Here is a 21306-nt window from a genome sequence, read left to right as displayed (position 1 = left end):
GCATGGACTACAGCCACAAAAAAACTGGCCCAATTGCCTTTCTTCCCTGGGTGCAGCACCCAGATGAGGTCTCTCTAGGTTTGAGAGGTCTCCCCAAATAGACAGAGATAGTCATGTCCTTTTTCTCCTGGGAACTCTTTGAGGACCCAGGACATCCCAACAGGGAGTCCTTGATTCACGTGTCTAGGAGGCACATTCCATCATCCTCGAGCAGTAGGGTCTCTGGCACATCCATGAGGACACTTCCTGCCCAGTGGACAGACAGAGCAGTAGACAGCAGACTTTCCTTTCATCCTCCCAACCCCACAAGGTACGCATTATTATTCTTATTATCATCCCCAGTTGTAAGATGAAGGACCTGAGGTGCAGGAGAATTAAGGAACTGGCCAAAAGCTACAAATCCAGTAAGTGAAGATGCAGAGATCTGACCCAGGTTATGGGAGCCCAGAGCCTGTTTAGTTTAACCACTGGATTTCAACCCAATGAGAGAGTAAAGACCTTGACCTGGATTGATGCTCTTATACTTAGCTGTGAACTTGGAAATGTACTTACCGTAATCTCTTAGAATCTATTTCCTCACCTATAACAACGGACAATGACATCCTCCTCGGTGGGTTGCTGGGCATGCCATGTGTGAAGGGCTAGCATAGCAGGGCAAAGGGTAAGCCCCACCCTGACTGCCAGCCTTGGTCTTACCACTCCTTGATTCTGAACCAGCTGAAAGGGTACTGACCACTTTCATTCCAAGCAAGATACTCACCTTCCACACTAGAAAGGATCGCAACCCCCACCCCCTCTCACCTGCAGTTTCCAGGTCCTGAGCGCCCCATCTCCTTCTCCCAGGCTCTGTGAATTGCCCTGGGAGTAGGTATGCCCAGATGGCCATCCCCAGATGTTTCCCTGCCCCAGGGATGCAGCAAGAGCCAGGACTCCAGACTAGGGTTGCCAGAATTAGCAAATAAAAACACAGGATGCCCAGTTAAATTTGAGTTTCAGATAAATAATAATTGTGTAGAGTACTTATATTAAGAATTCATGACTTTTTTTAAGTAAACATATCAAGATTTTATTGTCATATAATAAAACAAAATATGAACCTTAGAACTGGATCACTTGACCCTTTCTCTTCTTATCTCCTCCCAGTTCAAAATGCTTGCATCTCTTAATAGCCAGCATTCTCTTAAATACTTCTAAATCCATAATCCAATGAGAGCAATTATTAATAATTGGGTGAATACTTTTCTAATCTTTTTTCCATGCTCATATTTTTTTTTCAAGAAAAACTGTATCATATTGGACAAAATATCTTACAATCTAATTTTTCATGAAAATATTCCCATGGTATTGAATCTTCTTCCACATCAATTTCTTTGGTGGCCTTGTATTCCATTGTGCTGTTCTACTACAGTTTCTCTATTTCTACTACAGTCCCCTTCTGATGGACATTTGGATTGTTTCCAATTTTTTACCATTTTAAATAATGCTGTGATGCACATTCTTGTAGGTAAATTGCTGCATATATCAATTATTATTTTATTAGGATAAATCCTTAGAAGTGGAGCTGTTTTATCTGAGTTCACACATTTTTTAAGACTTTTGAAGATATTTTTACTTGATTTTATTATCTTTTTTTCATTAGTGTTTTTAAAAGGATTTTTAATTGATTTTTAAAGAGAGGAAGGGAGAGGGAGAGAGAGAGAAATCTATGTGAGAGCGAAGAATCAATTGGCTGAACTAGCAACCTTTTGGTGCACAGGACTATGCCCAACCAACTTAGCCACACCCACCAGGGCTATTTTTATTAATTTTAGAGAGAGAGAAACATCTATTTGTTGTTCCACTTATTTATGCATTCATTGGTTGTTTCTTGTATGCACCCTGACCAGGGTTCGAACCTGAAATCCTGGACCATGGGGAGGACACCCCAACAACTGAGCCACCCAGCCAGGGCTGGTGATGATCTTTTTCTGACGGAGTAAGGGACACCACCATGGGCCCAAATGTCCAAGTCAGAATCCTCAACTAAGGTTCAGTCCAAGAGAAGAAGGCTGATTGATGGGGAGTAGTGGGGTACAGGTTGTGGGGAGCAGGTGAAGGAGTGCAGAGGAGAGAAGCTACCAGGTTCTGAAGATTATCAGGTACTGGGGAGACACTGTGTGGGACTTCCCTGAAAAAACATAGGATTATTCTTGCCCTCTCCAAATCCCCTCCTCACCACCAGCCACAGGTGCTCCAGGCAGCAGCTCCAGCAACTCCTTCCCCGCTGCCCCCATGTTTGTCTTGATGCTCCTCCAAGCAAGCTGGATGCCAGCTCCGAAGATCCAGCCAGCTGCACCCAGCCCTGAGCCCCGCCCACACCGCAGCCCCGAGTAGGTCAGCCTGGCTTCCAAAGGCAGAGCACGGCACCCCACCGGGGGCTCAGCCTCCCCGCCTCTCCTCCCCACCCCCCACCCCCCGCCCCCAGCTTTGGAGGAAGACCAACTCAGGGATGCTTAGGGCGGTGCGGGTTGGATTGGGGGGGTGTAGATCTTGAGGTGACTCACACGCCACCGGAGGGGAGAAAGGGGCTGGGCGGTGAATGGATTGCAAACCAGAGGGAGGGGTTGAGGGGATGAGCGTTGGTGCCTTGATTCGCTCGCGTCAGTTTCTTCAACATCTGCAGTGCGTGGGGTTGAGCGATCCCACTGGGGGGTTGGAGGGGAGGGCTGGGCGGCTCACTGACGTTTGCTTCCCGCCTGCTGGGTCGCCGGAGCAGTTCATGAATGACTCACTTCATTGTCAGGCTGATTCACTGCTCGCCTGGGGACTCGGGAAGGAGGGAGGCGGATGGGCCCCTCTGTGCATCTCACGCGCACACACGTGCGTTCGCGGGCGGGGCTCCAGCGGGCCCATTGAGCTGCTGGGGTCAGGACACGTTAGATGGGTTTCCCTGCTAAGAGGAAGGAGGATGCGCACCACTGGCCTGTGGAGAACAAGTTGGAGGTTTCTGTCCAGAGTCTCACCTGTGACGATTGCCATTCAAATTAATTAAAATTAAATACAATTAAAACTTGGTTCTTCCGTTGCTCTCGCCAGGTTCCCAGTGATCAATAGTTACATGTGGCTAGTGGCTGCTCTATTGAACAGTGCAAACAGAAAGTATTTCCATAAACACAGAGAGTTCTACCCCACCGCACTGGTCTGCGCAGCCTTCATACACACAAAGCCACCAGCCCTTCCCCACCTCCATACACTCAGACCCCCGCCCTCAGAGGCAGCACACAACACACATTTTATTCCACACGCATTTCACACACTCGCTCAACATGCATCACCCACCAACACAACCATGCAAGACCCTCAGCGTGTGTACAACCACGCCAGTGAATGCCACTTTCCATACCAAGGTGAATGTCAATAGAAACACATGAAGACAGCCATCAGCACACTGACTGGCATACAACCGTACATATGATAAAAGTCCAAATTAGGACAAAATGCAATGGCAAGTATGCTGAAATAGAGAAACTCAAAGCATGTGGTTCCCATAACAAATCTCAGCACATGTTTGCAAACTCAAGTAGGGGGAAAGGAACCCACATGGTTGAGCCCTTGCCAACGTGCCATGGAGTTGGCCATTTCAGTGCATTAATCTATTTAATCGCAGAGCAATCCTGTGAGGAAGAGGTATTATTCCATTTTCATAGATGAGACAACTAAGGTTCAGAGAGATAAAGTAACTTACTCAAAGTTGCACAGCCAGTTAGCAACAGGGTCAAATATGAACCAAGATTTGTCTAGCTCCATAGCCAATGAAAAATGCCGTGTACACACACGCACACACACATGCGCACACACACACACACACACACACACACACACACACACCAGGTCTGCTCTCCTTTGTGCCTAAGAAGGTGAAGCTCCTCACCCAGCAACTGCAGGCATTTGCGTAAGCGAGTATGGCGTTGCCCAGGCTCATTCGCACTCTCTCCTGACAAATGGCATTAAGTCATTCAACAAATGCTTGTTGAGTGTCTTCCATGTGCCAGTCCTGTGCCAAGTGTGGTTCACGAAATGAAAAGCCATCATTGTTGCCCTGTAGGGATTCCAAGTCCAGCAAGGAGGTGTGAAGGAAATCTGAAGAAAATACAGGCCATACAAGAAACCAAGCCAACCTGGAGCGAGGCCCCAAGTGCAGGGAACCAAGGAGAAGGACACCTGGGTCTGCCCGGGGCACTTAAGGAAGGCTTCTTAGCGGAGGCAGCCCGGGACCTCGGGCGTGAAAAATAAGTGGGGTGAAGAGGGGTTGACTGTGACTGGGAGGTTGGTTGAAGGCAGGATAGGGCAGTGAAGCAGATGCCAGGGCATTGTAGACCCTGGGGATCTTATATGTCACCTCTGGTGACAGGGAGGGATTGAAGAATTTTTATTTTTTCCATTGATTTTTAGAGAGAGTGGAAGGGAGGGGGAGAGACACACAGAGAGAAATAGCAATGTGAGAGACACAGCGAGTAGTTGCCTCCCACACATACCCCGACTGGGACAGGGATCAAGCCTGCAACTGAGGTACGTGCCCTTGACTGGAATCGAATCTGAGACCCTTCAGTCTGTGGGCCAACACTCTATCCACTCAGCCAAACTGGCTAGAGTTGAGGAATTTTTAAAAATACTTTTATATGTTTTTGTTAACTGATTTCTGAGAGAGGAAAGGAGAAGGAGAGAGAGAGATGGAGGGGAGAGAGAAAGAGAGACATCGATTTGTTGTTCCTCTTATTTATGCATTCATTGGTTGCCTCTTGTATGTGCCCCGACAGGGGACTGAACCTGAAACCTTGGTATTAGGACAATGCTCTAACCAACTGAGCTATCCGACCAATTTTTAAATCACAGGCAACCTCCATATTGTGTCCTGTCAGGCCCTCCCCAAAAATGTCCTAGGTCCACATTTTCCATTTGCTCCAGCCACTGGCCCCATCCTCCTCTAGGTTCTAACAGGAAGCGGCGGCAACAGATGCTAAGTGTATTTAACTGAGAAAGGTGATGGAGGAAAAAGCATAGGATTTCCAACCAGAAGATATACCACTGAGTGGCTGTGTGATCCTGAGAGAATCCCTTCCCACGCTGGGCCTCAGTTTCCTAATCTTTAAAGCAATACCTGCCCCTCACTCTGTACCGGATGTCTGTGACCACAAAATGAGCTATTGGTTAAAATTGGAAGCCGCAGAGTATGGTGTGGATAGGAGTTATCATTATTCCTCTTGGCCTTTGGGGCTCTGTGATCTCCTGTCAACCTGAGCTGACCGAGGTCAGAGTCACAGGGAGCCCTAAACCTGGGTCTCCGGGACTATCCACAGTGGTGCAGGATGAGTTGTGCCTGGATTCCTGTGAGGAGAGGAGGCCTGCAAATGGGAGGGTTGGGATTTTGTCCCCCAGATCAGAAGCACAGAGGCCTTGAGAGGATGGCTAACTTGGATGGAAGTCAGGAGCCCAGGTTCCCTTTCCCAGTGCCATTCTGGCCTCCATTCTGACATGTGACAAGAAAGCTGGTCCACATGAAGCTATGATAGAAGCCGTAGGCCGTCAGAGGGGAGGCCAGGCCAGACAACCCTAGGAAAGATTCAGGACTGGCTCAGATCAGATGGTTAAGAACTCAAGTCAGCCAAAGCCGGTTTGGCTCAGTGGATAGAGCGTCGGCCTGCGGACTGAAAGGTCCAGGGTTCAATTCCGGTCAAGGGCATGTACCTTGGTTGCGGGCACATCCCCAGTGGGGGGTGTGCAGGAGGCAGCTGATCGATGTTTCTCTCTCATCGATGTTTCTGGCTCTCTATCCCTCTCTCTTCCTCTCTGTAAAAACTCAATAAAAAATATATATATTTTTTTAAAAAGAACTCAAGTCAGAGACCTTCCTTCTGCCTTTTGAATCCTCAACACGATGCAGCCCTAGCTGTCATTCTGACTAGCCCTGTGATGACAAGCATAAGAGAAAGTGAGGTCGGAGGAAGGGTCATTAACCACAGCAGGCTTTAGGGACAGAAGCTGGCCTTCTCAGCTCACGAGGCCCCTGTCCATCTCTCTGCACAAATCTCCTGGACTCTTTTGGACCTGTGTCTCCCTGACTGGTGTGTGAACTTGAGGACACAAGCAGTCATTCTTTTCTCTATCCCCAGGATCAAGCATGGTGCTCAATACATAGCAGCCATTGTGTCATTCAATAACTCTATTGTGTATTGTGCTAAGTGCTGGGGCTACAAACTTGAACAAGCCAGACAAGGTCCCTGCCTTCAGGGACCTCATATTCTAGTGAGAAATACACATAATAGAGATGTAAACCATGATAATTATAAACTATGAAAAGTGCTGAGAAGAAAATAGTGATGGGGTGGGGTGTGGAGGGATGCTACGTGAGAGAATAGATGACAGGGAAGACCTGAGATCTCAGCTGAAACACCGAAGGATGGAAAGAGCCGGACCGAGAACATCTTTACTTAATAAATGTGTTGCAAAGATAGATGGATGGATGGAAAGATGAACAGACAAACCAACGGGGTGGCTTCTGGTGTGAGTGAGTCATGCTCAAGCACCCACTCCCTAGTGTGCTTAACACAATAGAGGAGGATGGGCAGGATTGGGCATAATGCGCCCAAATTGCCAACCTTGCTCTCGTCAGAACGCTTATTGAACCAGCCGACCCAGACCGAGTGGCCGCTGGAGGGCGACCGAGAGCCCAGCAGTTTCCCTTTAAGGCCGGGGCGGAAGACTGGGGGATGTAGTGCCTTTGTGTCGGCGGGATAAAATAGGCCCGCCCCTTTAAGAGGGCGGAGACGCCGGAGTGGCGGCGGCTTCGAATGCGACCTAGGGCTCGGGCCCTCACCTTCCCGGCGACCCAGTCTTGGTACCGGCCCGGGTCGCAGGGACCTCTCCGATCTCGCCCCAGAGATACTGTCACCCGGACTCCGACCCTCCCGCCCCGGGCCAAGTCCGAGGCCCCGGCGACCACTTGAATTGGGGCCTACCCGGCTAACCCTTTGGCGGAAGCGCACCCGCCGTCGCCATGGTAATGCCGCGCCTCGGGGCTCCTGGCCTCTGGGTCTGGGGCCCAACAGCTGCCGTTCAGGCTCCAGCCCCTCTACTGGGCGAGCTGCAGGGCGGGTTTAGGGTTTGGGTGAGAATTCGGTGGGGTCGGGAAACCTGGGTTTGGCATGGACGCGCCCGGAGACCCTGGGAAGGCTCTCTCTCCACCCACCTCCCTCCGGGCCTCAGTTTCCCTCCTGTGACCTTCCATCTCTTCTTGGCGAACTCCTGTTCATCCTTCCCGATGCGCTCAAATGTCACGCCTCCTGAGCCCGACCCTCTCCCCCCAGCCCGTCCACTCTGATCCTTGGACACTTGGGGGCAGGTACAGCCCTTGGCTCTGGGTTTGACACACGTCTCAGAGCTGGCCACGGCAGCCCTGCTGCCTAGAAAGAGGGACCTGTGGACTGGGGCATCCCACCTTCCTGGGACCCTGGCCTTTGGGCATGGGATTAGAATAGAAGGAAACCACTGGCTTGGCTTTCAGGGAAAAAAGGTCCCTCTGCTAGGCATGTTTGGATTCACGGTTGTGTCTTATGTGTGACAAAGGTTGCTCAGGCCAGACCTTTGGGATGTTGCAAAATCCTCATGCCCATGCGTGCAGTGCTGAGTCTAAAGAGTGACCCATGCTTCCTTTGGCAGCCTCTCCTTGGCCTCTTCCCCTTCCAAGATTAATGCAGATGGGCCCGAGTGGCTTGTTTTATGGAGAAAGGATTTGAAATCATCTAAGTCTCTTAAGTAAACCCCATCTCTTCTCATCCCTTATTCCTCCCCCAACACTAGCAAAACAAACAAACCAAAAACAGTACACCTGATGGTCTTGTTAGAATTGGGAAGAAGCAGAGTGAGAACAGAATGTACTTGCAAATGGTATTTCTCCTCCAACCTCAATTGCTTTGTTTTCCTTTCAGGCATGCAGTTTGCAGAAGCTATTTGCTGTGGAAGAGGAGTTTGAAGATGAGGTAAGGAAATGTTGGTGAACAGAGGAGGTCTTAAGATGTAAATACCCAGGGACATATGTAATACTTTCAACAATAAAGATTTTAAAAAAAAAATGTAAACACCAGGCTCAGAACATTTTGAAGCAACCTGTCCCCCCCCCCCCCAACTCCCCCGTCTCCTTTTACTTGATACATACATTGATTTTTTTCTGTGAAAGATGAAGAATAATGAGAAATGTAAACAACTTATTTAACTGTCTTAGAAATAAATAAAAAGCCAGAGAGACAAGCTCCCTGATTGTCATACCTTTAAGTTATAAGGGCCCCTGCCTGGAAGCTGTGTCTGTAGATGATTTGATTTGCCTTCTTCTTTTTTTTCTTTTTCTTTTTCAATCCTCATAAAAGGACATGCTTTTCTGTTCATTTTAGAGAAAGAGGAAGGGAGAAGGAGAGAGAAACATCAATCAGTTGCCTCCCATTCACTCCCGGACAATTGAACCCGAAACCTGGGTATGTGCCCTGACTGGGAATCAAACCCAGTGCACACCTTCGGTGCACAGGACAATGCTCCAACCAACTGAGTCATATGACCAGGCCTGATTCATCTTCTTGATGACATGCTTGAAGCGGGAAGGAAGTTTATGGAGAGCCTGACACAGCATGGCTATTGGACGGCAGGAGGCCTGGTGTCACCAACTGGCCTTCATTCTCTGGCCTTCCATTTTCTCTTCTGCGACATGCGAGGCATTCTGCCTCACATGTTCTTTCCACCCCTCTTTCCTCAGAAGATGAGGGATTAGACTAGATCTGAAGCTGGCACATTAGAATCACCCCTGTTGAGGGCCTGTTACATACCAATTAAATCAGAATTTCCATCTCAAATCCTTTTCACAAAGAAGTAGGACTCAAGTGAGTAAAGTCCAAAAAGGTAAATTAATCTGCTTAAGAATAAAGCACCAATAGCCAGGATGAGGTCTTGGCCCCTGACTCAAGTCTTAACATACATGGAAGTTACTAAACTACGTTTATAGAATAAAATTATTCTATTTTATCAATGACAAGCCATTCAAACCTACTTTTTGTGTCCCAGCACTTTGCTTTAAAAATCAACATTTAGAATTTGCCCAGATGCCAAATTTGTGCTGAGTGTGATAGTGAATGCTGCCTCAGGGACCTTTGTGGCAGTCCAACACCACACTCGTTCCCCGGAGGCTTTTGGGACATGAGGTTCGAAGGGGAAAATAATCTTTGTCGGACCTGGTAAAAATCAGTCCAGCCTGGCTAGTGTGGCTAAGTGGATTGAGCCTTCTCATGCACCAAGAGGTCACCGGTTCAATTCCTGCTCAGGGCACATGCCTGGGTTTTGGGCTAGATCCCTAGTTGGGGGTGTGCAGGAGGCAACCAATCGATGTTTCTATCTCTCTTTCTCCCTCTCTTTCTAAAAAAAAAAAAAAAATTTTTAAAAAAGATCATTCATTGAGGCCCTAGGACATAGTGACAGGGGCACATAGAGGTTCTAGTTGTGGTTCTGTGAAGTTACTTAGCCGCTCTGAGTCTTAGTTTCTGTATCCAAAAACCAGGACTAATAACAGTACCTATTCATAGGGCCCATGTAGAATTCATTGAGAACATTCTGGTAAAATATTTACATGGTACCTGACACCTAGTGAGATTTCAAATGTTAGATGTTTTTATTATCACTTGGGGACTTGACAGTTATTTTTACAAATAATTCAAAACTTCCAGCTTTGTCAAGAAGATGCGTCCTTGACTTTGTCTTTTAGCTTTAGAGATGTGTGATTACAGGCTGAAAAGGTGACTGTTAAATTGACCCTTTTGAGTCTTACCGGGTGATGGTAGGACTGCTAGGCCGGTAGTGAAATTAAGAGTGAAGAACTCGGACAACTCAAGTTTCTGATCCATGACCAGATCCTTTTCCCCTTCCCAAGGCAAATAACATCACGTCTTCCTGGGAAAAGAGATCCATCAACCCCCGAGGTCATCAGTATTTTACTGCTACAGTAATTCTAATGTTATTAATATTATTGTTAAATCCCAAGGTAGTGTTGTTGGAGAATGCTACTCTCCTGATAATACACAAAGCAGGAAAACACCTTTCTCTAGCCAGACAATCCAGTGCGCAGCAGGGGGTGGGGGCGGTGGGGACCTTCCTGTCCGTTAAATCAGCAGTTCTGACTCAGAAACACCCTCGGAACAGGTCTGTTGCTCTTGAAGATGTCAATCTCACCTTGCTTCCCAACTGGAACCCATACTTAATTTAACTTGCCTGTAAAGCTATATTTAACTGCTGCCTATTAGGCCTCTCTGGCTTACTGAAGGCCGTGGTGTGTGTGTGTGGGAGTTGGGAGGGTGGGGAGGGTGGGGCGGGGGGGTAAGGACAAGCAGCATGACCAGCTGGACACATCCCTATTTCACAGACTGGATAGCAGAAAGCTAGACTCCTTGTGACCTTGGGGGATTTGTTTGACTCGTTGGTGCTCCCCCAACTGCCACCACTGCCCACCCCCCACTTCCCAACCCCCACTCAAGACTGAATAAAGAGAGTAAAGCTACCTGAAGACTTAGCCTGTGAGTGTTTCTGGTAGAAGCCTGGAGGTAGGGCACTCATGGGCAAGATGAAGCGTGGTGAGAGACTCCACTATTGCCTTTCATGCTTTGGTTTCTTGCTTTTGTGTCTCTGCACATATATACACACCACGTGCCTGAAACAGTAAAAGCAGTGTTTCTTGATTTCTCCCTGTCTCTGCTTCTTCGTAGGATTTCTTGTCTGCTGTGAAAGATGCAGAGAGCCAATTTGCTGGCTCAGGGCCTATGAATGCTGGGTGCCTCAGACCCGTCTCTTCCAGGCCACAAGACACTGTGCAGGCACGGTCTTCTGGGCAGCTGCCATCATGCCCCCCTGCTTCCTCAGAGGCTGTGGACCTACCAGCCCTGGGACTCCGCCTTCCTACCTCCAGCAGGGCTCCAGCTTCCACAGGAACAGCCCGCCTAAGGCCTGCCTCCACTTCCAGCAGCTGGACTAGCAATCAGAGAAGAGTGACCCTGACAGAAGTGCTCAAAGAACCAGCAAGACCACAGTCCTCGGCCTCACACCCCCTGCTTTCCTTTGAGAGCAAACAGCAGGTGATAGGCGGCTTTGAGGCACCGGAGCAAGATGAATTTGATGAGGTCCTGGCAAGCATGGAGCTGGAAGGGCCTGGCATGGAGCTGGAACTTGGAGTTAACCGTGAGGCAACAGGACTCCTGCCCACCGGGCAGCAGGAAGGCTCAACATGGACTAAAAAGGCCCGGGTAGCTGATCTGAGCAGATCTTGCCAAAAGGGCCCCATGCCTGCCACCCACATAACTGGTATCACATCAGCCCAGGGTCAGCCTCCAGATCCTGTCGTCTGCTGTAGGACTCCGCAGCCCCACTTGAGGACTGGTGCCGTGGGTAACCTGCCTATCCCAACTGTCTCAACACTTCCCGCTCAGCAAACCCACTGGGAAGTCTGCCCTAAAGCTTCTCCAGTTCGAGGACTCCAGCCTCTCCAAGCTCCTGGGAGGCCTGTTCAGAGCAGCCCTCAAAATCGTGTCCCCAGTCAGCCATTCCAATCTCCAAATGCCCACTTAAGTGGCAAACCTAATTTTCCACGAACTCCCAACTCAAGCTGTTCTACTCTCTCAAGGACTGGCTCTGGATTTTTCCCTCGGGGGCCCTCACAACCCCGAGCTCCACTGTCTTCAATTGAGTCTCCTGTCAGCACCCCCAAGGGTCCCCAAGCAGCTCTGCAGACACCCATAGTCACCAACCACCTGGTACAGCTGGTCACTGCTGCCAACCGGACTCCCCAGCAGCCCACGCGCACTACCACCCGAGCCAAAACACGCCGCTTCCCTGGCCCAGCAGGGATCCTACCTCACCAAGTGAGTGACAGCTTCTCTCTGGCTGAAGTCAGAGCCGTCCAGGATGTTGGGGGGAAGGAGCGCAAAGGAAAGAAGCAGAGTTGCAGTGCTGTCCAGTTCCAGAATATCTTCACTCCTGGTGGGGGGGGGGGGGGAGGGAGGGAGGGAGGGAGAAAAGAAGGAAGGGTGGGCAGAGGGAGGAGGGTCTTCAAATCTGTGGCAGAATCAAAAGAAGGAGGAATTGAATGCTTGATAAACCACACATGATAGGGGTGCATAAGGCTCTGAGAACTTCACAATTTTATTTTCTTTTTTAAAATATTTTTATTGATTTCTGAGAGGAAGGGAGAGGGAGAGATAGAAACATCAATGATGAGAGAGAATCATTGATTGCCTCTTGCATGCCCCACACTGGGGATCGAGCTCACAACCCCGCATATGCCCTGACCGGGAATTGACCGTGACCTCCTGGTTAATAGGTGGGCCACTGAGCCACGCCAGTTGGGTGAGAACTTCACAATTTTCATACGTTTGTTGAGTAACTACTGTTTGCTAGCACTGAGAAAGGAATATTCCCTCACTTATATTTGCTAAGTTGGGCAATTTGCTTGAAACTCAGAATACAGATTAAAATAGCAATGGTTCCTGTCCTGAGGAGCTTCTTCTAGGGGAAGAAAGAAGTGCAAACAAACAATTATACATAAAATGCACAGTGTGAGTAGAGGCCATTCTCTGGGTGCTAAGAGAGACTGGGTTCCTTGGGCTTTCTGAGTGGGCTTTGGGTGGACAAGTAGGTTTGTGTGTCAGAAGGCTGGGCTCTGGAGGACATTTCAGTGGGAAGACAGGAAGAGCATGTGCAAAGGTCCAGAGGCATGAGAGCAGGATGCTCTCGGGAAGCCATGGAGCAGTTCATTGTGACTGGCGTGTGGGATCCACGTGGGGAAGCTGGGCTGTGCTGATGGTTTGGATTTCAGCAGTGGTGGGGGGACAAGACCCATCAGATCCTAGACCATTAGGATCTGGTCTGGTCATGGTAGGTGCATCCCTTCCCTAGCATGTTAAAGGCGTTTGAAACAGTTTCTACCTGTTAGTTTCTCTTTCCTAGAGAAATCCAAGGAGGCCATATACATTCCTCCTGGGTTGGATCTCTGCAGGGAAGGATTAGGTCCCTGAGAAGGGAGTTGGGGAAAGCTGGCCTTTTGCATATCACAGGCCTCTCTATTCAGGTCAGTGCCCCCTTCAGGAAGCTCTGGGTTTTGCTCCTGGGCCAGCTCCATCTTCCTCACATTCCCAAAACTATCCCCAAAGCGTCTTTTTTGAGCTGCCAATGAGACTCCTGAGACTTTGTTAGGAGAGATGTAATCTGTGTTAATTGTCCCTGATAGTTTCCTGAACTCATTATGTAACCCAGACAAGAAGCTCCACTTGTAAATAACAGCTGCTGAGCTTGCTTTCACCGTCTTCTCTCTCCCCTTGTAGTACAGCGGGAAAAACCTGGAGGAGATCATGGTTTCCACGCCCCAGACTCCGACTCATGGTGCTCTGGCTAAATTCCAGACAGAGGTAACTAATTCCGTGCAAATGTTAACTTCTTGGGCATCATTTAAGAGTGAGGGACATCCCTGCACCTTTGAGGAGTTGAGAATCAGAGCTGATGCTGCGAGGCCTGTCCCCTAGGGTCACACGCGAAAGGGGAGCTGGGAAAGGCAGTTTGGGGAGGTGGCAATTTTACTGGCACAAGGTGAAGCCTATCCTGATGCCAACCGGGTAATAGCCGATGCCATGAGCCAGCTTTCTTTCCCATCTAAGAAAGAAAAGCCCAGCTAACTCCATCTTTTCTCGGGAGAAGCATGGAATAAGTGTTAGGAAATTGTATCTCAGGAACACTTCTCGGGTTTCTGAGAATTAAGTTGAGAAGGATCTGCCTTCATCTTGCCTCCAGCGGGTTCCCTTTTGGCAGGTGAGACTCAGCCTCCCTCCTCCCTGGCATTTTGGTTGGCCTGCCCTGCCCTCAGACTCACTTTTGCTTCTGATTCTCTATGGTAGTTTTTCTCTTTGCTGCAGCTCCACAGATCAGCCAGCCCATTTCAGATCCAAAGCAATAAATTCTCATCTGAATCAAAGCATTTTTTGATCACGAAGGCTAATTGTTAAAGCCAGAGGCATCCCAAATAAAATACGCTGGGCGCTCTACAAGCCTATAAAAGTATGTGGGGTTCTCTAGCCCTGAGACTTCTCACGTCTAATACAAGAGACAAGCATGGATAGCCTTTTGCTTCAATGTAACTAAAATCAGGACCTGATTTAATATAAAAGAAAAGGAAGCGTGCCTCTGCTATTGCGTCTAAGTATGATATTATTGTGATATACACAAGATTTCACATACCGTTATCTGACCTGGGAGATATACAAAAGAAGACATTTGGCCACCATGCTACAGGGAACGCGCCCTTCCTCTTCCACCCCTCCATCCTGTCTCAACTGAGGTCTGTAGCAAGGTGGACCCATTCATGCAGGCTCCCCCTCTGCTTTGTGGTGCCAGATTGTTACTAGTTCCCAGACATCAGTGGAAGAGGATTTCGGGCGAGGGCCCTGGCTGACCATGAAATCTGCTCTGGGCCTGGATGAGAGAGACCCCGCCTGCTTCCTCTGTACCTACAGCATCGTCATGGTGCTGCGGAAGGTAAGGTCCTGGGTGCTGAGACACGAAAGGAAGACCATTTTTGTCTTTTTCACCAACCTTCTGCGCTGCTCCACCTTACGAAGGGGCTTCTGTTTGCTCCTCTTACCCCAGGCCTTTTTCTGAATGGCAGCATGAAGTCCCTTTAGTTGTTATCTTTCATTCACCTACCTTTCCACTATCATCACAGTGTTGGGCACAAGCAGAAGGAGAGAGTGCATTAGGGGCATGTCTCTGCACAGTCAGGCCCTGGATTGAGGGGAGTGGTAAGCACACTGCTCCCCAGAGGTCAAGGGTCACATGCAGACACATGTTAGTACATGTGCTAACATATCCTTGCCCATGGCCTACCATGATAGAGCTCTACATAAATACATAGACATGAAAAAAGGAGGCGGGGAGAGAAATGAAGGTCTGCCAGAGGGAGATGAAATGAGCCCTTTAAACTGCTTCTTTGCCCTCCACCAGGGAAGATCATCACCCCACCTGTATTCTGTCCCCTCCCCCCGCCACCCTCCAGTTTGCCCTGGCACACTTGGGAATCTTACAACTGGGACATGGCTGGCTCAGCAAATGCCTCTCCTTGCAACCAGGCAGCCCTGAAGCAGCTTCCCAGGAACAAGGTCCCCAACATGGCAGTGATGATCAAGTCCCTGACTCGGAGCACGATGGACGCCAGTGTGGTTTTCAAGGACCCCACGGGTGAGGAGTTTGGTCCTGGGAGTGTCTCCATTTGTAGATGAGAAAATTGAAATAGTGAGCAGCCCACTTCCCAGCCAGGGCCCAACCAGTCTCTGTGCTGCCCTTGACCCCGAGACTGATGGGCCATGTATTTGCAGGAGAGATGCAGGGCACGGTGCATAGGTTGCTGCTTGAGACACGCCAGAATGAGCTGAAGCCTGGCTCAGTGCTGCTGCTAAAGCAGGTATGGGGAGCTGTTCTCCACCCCTCCTGCCTTCGAGGAGGCCCCCCCAAGCTGTCTGTGTGGCTCTCTTCCCGCCCAGGACCTAGGCAAGGAGTTGTTGGGCTGGTGCTGACCCGGGCTTACTGGAGCTGAGTAAAGACACAACCCCATTCTTTGGGGGTGGATGGGATGGGGTTTGTGCTGTTGGGGGAGGAGGGTGTGGTAAGTGGTTCTGCTCTGACCTCAGGGCTGGGGCAGGATGATTTGTGTGATCCTGGTGCAAAGACTAACTACCAAGGGAGAAATAAGTGGGACCGGGTGGCTGTCTGGCAGCATCTAGTGCTTCATCAGGGCACTGACCTTCCTCTTCCTTGCCTCCAGATTGGAGTGTTTTCTCCTTCGCTCCGAAACCACTACCTCAATGTGACGCCCAACAACCTGGTCCATATTTATAGCCCAGATTCTGGGGATGGGAGCTTCCTCAGGTCATCTCAGCCCTTCCCCAAGGTAAGAAGAGCGGGATGGAATGGGGCCTGATAGAGCCACTTTCTGCGTGGGTCTTCTGATTTCTTCCCTTCCTCCACCCTGAGCTAAAGAGATGCCTTTAGGGACAGGGCCATCTCCTCCTGTCCCTGGTTCAGCTGCCTGCCAGATGGCACCGTAACAGGACCTAGAAGAATAGCTGGCTTCTTAGTGATCCCTGAGAGACTAATGGCAGACTTGAACATTGGAGAGGCTGGAATCACTTGAGAACTAACAAGTTGAGGGTCCATGGGCGGGCGGGGGGAGGGGGGAGGGGAGGTGGCCCTCAGTAAGTGACTGAGGGACAGATCTACTATAGGTGGCAGTGCAGAGAACAGTGAGCTGCAAGTGGCCTGTCCGGTGAGCCAGCACTTGCTCTGCATCTTCCCTTTGCTAAGTGTGGGGATACCCACACACAACTCAGGTGGGGACACCCCTTTGGGAACTGAGGGAGACTGGGCTTCCAGACAGCTCTGCTCCAGGGTGTGAGTACAGAGCCTGGCCTTGATTGGCACACAGCATCTCCTCTGTGGCCACTCCCATCCTTCCTGGGATCCTGGGCTGGTGTCATGGCCTGGCCTAGGGGTCAGGAGACCTGGGTCATGTCCCCACTCTGCTGGTAATTTGTAATGTGACCTTGGCAAGTCCTATCTTCTCCCCTGCTGTTGCTTCATCTGTAAAAGGAGTGGGTTAGAACCAGTGGCTTCTAGTCAAGTTACACCCTTAGTTCTAACTTGCAACTTCCATTTCCCTCAACTTTCTGTTTAACCTTCCACCTCACTTCAAAAAAATCTTTATTTTTCTTTTAAATGTAAAGTCATCCATACTCACTGAAAAAAATCGAAATGGTACAGAATAAAGCAAAACATGAAATTGAACCTCTCCACTCCCATTCCCAAGAGCTAACCATGGTTAATGATTTAGTTACAAGTTTTAATTACCTGTCCATATATTAGTTAGTTTGGGGATTAACAGCTAATACTTAATCCCAGGCTAACTGCTCAACATATTTCTGAATGACCCTTTTACTTTCTGCTCCAGTTATATAGATTCCCTAAAATATCAGATAAAAATAGAATTAGGAAAGAAAATCAGCCAGAAAGGTTTTTTGTTTCTGTTTTGTGTTTTTAATTATCCTGTTTTGGATGCCTGTTGTTTCAGGCACACTCCTTTGTCCCGTCTTTCCTAAGCCCCCACCTATTCCTTTGAGGTTGTCTGCGTGGAGATAGTACTAACCAGAGGGGTTTCAGGGGCCCGGGCATTGGTAACCAGATCCTGTGTCCCCAGGATCCAGGTAGCTTCCATGGCAGCCTCCAGCATGAGCCTGCAAAGCCTGGGAAAGACCTCAGAACAGCACAGAGTCCAGAGGCAGGGGCATTCCCACAAGAAGTACTCGCAGAAGCAGGTAAGACAATCAGCCAGCCCGGGAGCAGAAGACATTCTCCTATTCCTCTTGCATTGCTCAGCCAGATTCTTCTGGCTGCATCTGGTTCCTCCCATTAATCTTTGGCTCTTATGGAATCTTATAGAAATCAGATGTGGTGCCTGCTCTGGCAAACCTGGAGGCCACAAAATAATTAACAGTGTGATAGGGGCCACATCCAGCAAATAGAGTGTTACCCACTGGTCACCCCCCATTTCCAGGCCATGTACTGTTAGCCACAAGGAGGAGGTGGACTGGCACCATCCTTGTGCCACCCTTGAGTCTTTTGTGGGCTGATGGCCAGACCACAGAGGCAGGTTTCCCCATCGTAAGGTTAGAGGCTCTCCAGGCCGTGCTGAGGAGTCCCACATCCATGTGGTTAGGGTGGGACCAGGATACAGATTTGAGAGGTCCAAACACAGATGTCTTAGGGGGAGACCAGCTTGCTCCTTAGGAGGCAGCATCACCCAGATGAAGCCAGCACAGTCCCGATCTGGTCCTTAGCTTTTTTATTCCATAAATTTAACCCTGTCTGTCCCCAGAACTCATGGGATTCTGGGTAGCTGTCTCCACATTCACCAAATTCACAGTAGACCAATGGATAAAACAAAGCCCATTTACTTATAGCCTATGAAAAAGTATTCCTTATACTGGAGACTTCTCTGGAAACTTGCATTCTATCCTTGTAAGTAAGCTTGATGACAGACCAGACCACCATCAGGTTTCTGGTGGTCATGGAATAAGAGTGAGGAGGTTGCCTGTAGAGTATTGCAGCTGGTATCACATCTCCACTCTAAGGGCAGACCTGAGCAGGCAGCTGCTAGTGGTGGCTGGCCAAGCTCGGAGACACAAATACTAATTCTTACTCTGATTCCCAGTTTCCTGACTATTCATTTCTCTTCATTTAACATAGTGTTCCTTCAAATAGTCATAATGTAGCTAGTGAGGGGCAACTTTTTTGTTATAATCAAATTCCAGTCCTGCTTCTCTGAGAACAATGCTGTCACTTAATTAAAGTGTAAGTGCCCAAACGGACTGTCCTAGCAGCAGTGTTTATCGTGTGCTCTCTGCCAGACTGGCAGCTGGGCTCTGCCGGTGCAGCTTCCAGTCTGACTTCCTCCTACGGCTGCCTGATCCCGTCCAGGAAGCAGGAGTTTCTATTGAAAGCTGTGACTATGGCATCAGATGGAGCCTAAGTATGCTCACCCTGAGCAAGCAGTTTGACCTCTTTAACCCCTGTCCTTTCAGGTAAAGGGGATTAAAACAGGAACTACCACGTGATGCCCTGAGAAGGGGTACTGTGTGATGTGAATGAAGTGATGAGTGTAACATATGGGACCCTGTGCCTAGCACAGAGCAAGCACTAAGTGTTAGCTGCTATTACTAACCATCATAGGAGCAACAGCGATTATTGAGGTCAGCTCAGTTTCCAAATTCTCATTCACAACACCCCACCTGAGGACTAGTCAAGAACAGTTACTTTTTTTTTTTTTAATATATTTTATTGATTTTTTACAGAGAGGAAGGGAGAGGGATAGAGAGCCAGAAACATCGATGAGAGAGAAACATAGATCAGCTGCCTCCTGCACACCCCCCACTGGGGATGTGCCCGCAACCAAGGCACATGCCCCTGACCGGAATTGAACCTGGGACCTTTCAGTTCACAGGCCGACGCTCTATCCATTGAGCCAAACCGGTTTGGCAAGAACAGTTACTTTTATTCCCTACCTCCTCAGAGGCACTTTGGGGGACGGGATAATATTATCTCCACTCTCCAGAAGAGAAGCCAGTTGAATGAACTGTGATTCTGAACACATCTGATGGCTTTTCCCAGCCTTGTTCCTCCCTCTGTCCAGTAAGAGGGTTGCACCAGGAGACCTCGGAAGCCTTTCCGTTCAGGCATTGTGCCTCTGGATGGAAGTAGAGGCACCAGCCCTGGCTGGGTAACTCAGTTGGTTATAGAGTCATCCTGATATGCCAAAGTTGCGGGTTCGGTCCCCGGTCAGAGCATATACAAGAATCAACCAATGAATGCATAAATAAGTGAAACAACAAATCAATATTTCTCTCTCAAATCAATAAATTTAAAATTAAAAAAAAAAAAAAAAGAGGAACCACTGAGGCCCAAGGGGAGCCTTTTTCTCAGCAGAATGGGCCCCTGCCTCTTGCCATTTGTGGGTATGTGGGGAACAGAGGGAAGATGGAGGTCAGGTCAGCCTTAGGCCTATTGGCCCAGACACCACTGCCCAGGGAGAGCCACCTCCTAACTGTGCTGCCAGGTCCAGGTCCTCCTAAATGGCAAGATCCTTGGACTTATCAGTCTTCTCATCCTCTCCAACCCCCTGCAGATGACCTGGATGGACTCCTGAGTGAGCTCCCTGAGGACTTCTTCTGTGGAGCCAGCACTTGGGACTGCCCGAAGGCAGGGCACCCACCATGAGCAGGCAGCCTCTGAGCACCAGGCAAGGCTCTGGTTGTGTCTGATCATGCCCAAGGAGAGGAAGACCGGCATGAAAGGAGATTGGCAAAGCTCGGGACTTCAGTGGTCGCTCCCACCCTGGATGCCTTCCCTAAGAACACCCTTGTCCCTTGGAATCTGCACTGTCGTCACTTTGGTCTTCGTTGGCGTACCAGAACCCGGGCCAAGACTGGCTCTCCTGTCCTGTTGTCTTCCAGGCCCTGGGCGCATCGTTGTCCTGCCAACAGGGAAGGTGTGTCGCCCTCCCACCTCATCTTCACTTTGCAGGACGTTGGACCTGCTTGGTCCCTTTACTCGTTAGTCTCTGTACAGCTGAGGAGCTGAGCGGAGCCACACCACAGCAGTGGCGATCTGTCCCTGTGGACAGGGAAGGAACACACTCAGACTTCCCTCTGCTTTGTCTCTGGAGACCTATAGCTGCCCAGCTTACCTGTGTCCAAGGTTCACAGGTGCGGGGGAAGGGGTGTGGCTACGGTATCTTGTTCTGAAATAAAGCAGCTGCCTGCTTCACCTGCCTCTCTCCCTGCCATCCTCACTGCTCCTTGCCCTGTTCACTCTGCCAGTGGTGCTTTGACCAAGCAGAGCTAGGCTACTCGTTTTCTCTCTCTTTTTTTTTTTTAATAAACTTTCTTTTAGACAGTTTTAGATTTATAGAATCATTGCAAAGATATTACAGGGAGTTCCCATAATACCCCACACCCAGTTTCCCGTATTATTATCATCAGACATTAGTTTGGTAGCTTTGTCACAAAGAATCAGTACTGAAATATTATTATTAACTGAACTCCATACTGTATTCAGATTTAGTCAATTTTCTCCTGATGTCCTGACTCTGTTCCAGGATCCCGCATTACATTTAGTCACCATGTCTCTTTAGGCCCGGGGTGGGGAACTTCTGGCCCTGAGGCCCTCAAAATCATTTGGCCTGGCCCTGCCAAGGCATTAGGGGTGAGTTAATTAAATGTTTGACCAAACGTAGGCTAATTTTTTTTAAATATATTTTTATTGATTTCAGAGAGGAAGGGAGAGGGAGAGGGAGAGGGAGAGAGAGAGAAAAACATCAATGATTAGAGCGAATCATTGATTGGCTGCCTCCTGCACGCCCTGTACTGGGGATGGAGCCCACACTGGAATCGAACCTTGGACCCTTTGGTCCGCAGACCGACACTCTGTCCACTGAGCCAAACCAGCGAGGGCCATAGGCTAATTTTTAAGTTGATAATATTGTATGGCTCGGGAATGATGTTACAAATATCCAAATGGCCCTTGGCAGAAGAAAGGTTCCCTACCCCTGCTTTAGGCTCTTCTCGGCTGTGGCTGTGTCTTAGACTTTCCTTGTTTTTTGGCCTTGACAGCTTTGAGGAGAGCGGCTCAGGCATGTTATAGGGTGCCCCTCTA

At 49.2% G+C, this 21306-nt stretch overlaps 1 protein-coding gene across 1 annotated transcript; it reads left to right on the top strand.

The window, feature by feature from the left end:
• The first annotated feature begins 6811 nt into the window (after nt 1-6811).
• HROB (homologous recombination factor with OB-fold) lies at nt 6812-20521 on the top strand. Its single transcript, XM_079798698.1, has 10 exons — nt 6812-7036; nt 7965-8015; nt 10773-11921; nt 13380-13463; nt 14443-14583; nt 15174-15282; nt 15420-15505; nt 15866-15991; nt 17294-17411; nt 19778-20521. Exons 1-10 carry the CDS (start codon nt 7034-7036, stop codon nt 19867-19869), a joined length of 1959 nt encoding a protein of 652 aa, XP_079654824.1. The 5' UTR covers nt 6812-7033; the 3' UTR covers nt 19870-20521.
• The last annotated feature ends 785 nt before the right edge of the window (nt 20522-21306 follow it).

Source organism: Cnephaeus nilssonii (genome assembly GCF_951640355.1).
Source record: "Cnephaeus nilssonii genome assembly, chromosome: 19".
Taxonomy (NCBI): Eukaryota; Metazoa; Chordata; class Mammalia; order Chiroptera; family Vespertilionidae; genus Cnephaeus; species Cnephaeus nilssonii.
Note: the sequence above shows the minus strand (reverse complement) of the source record. Positions and strands in the feature narration are given on the sequence as shown.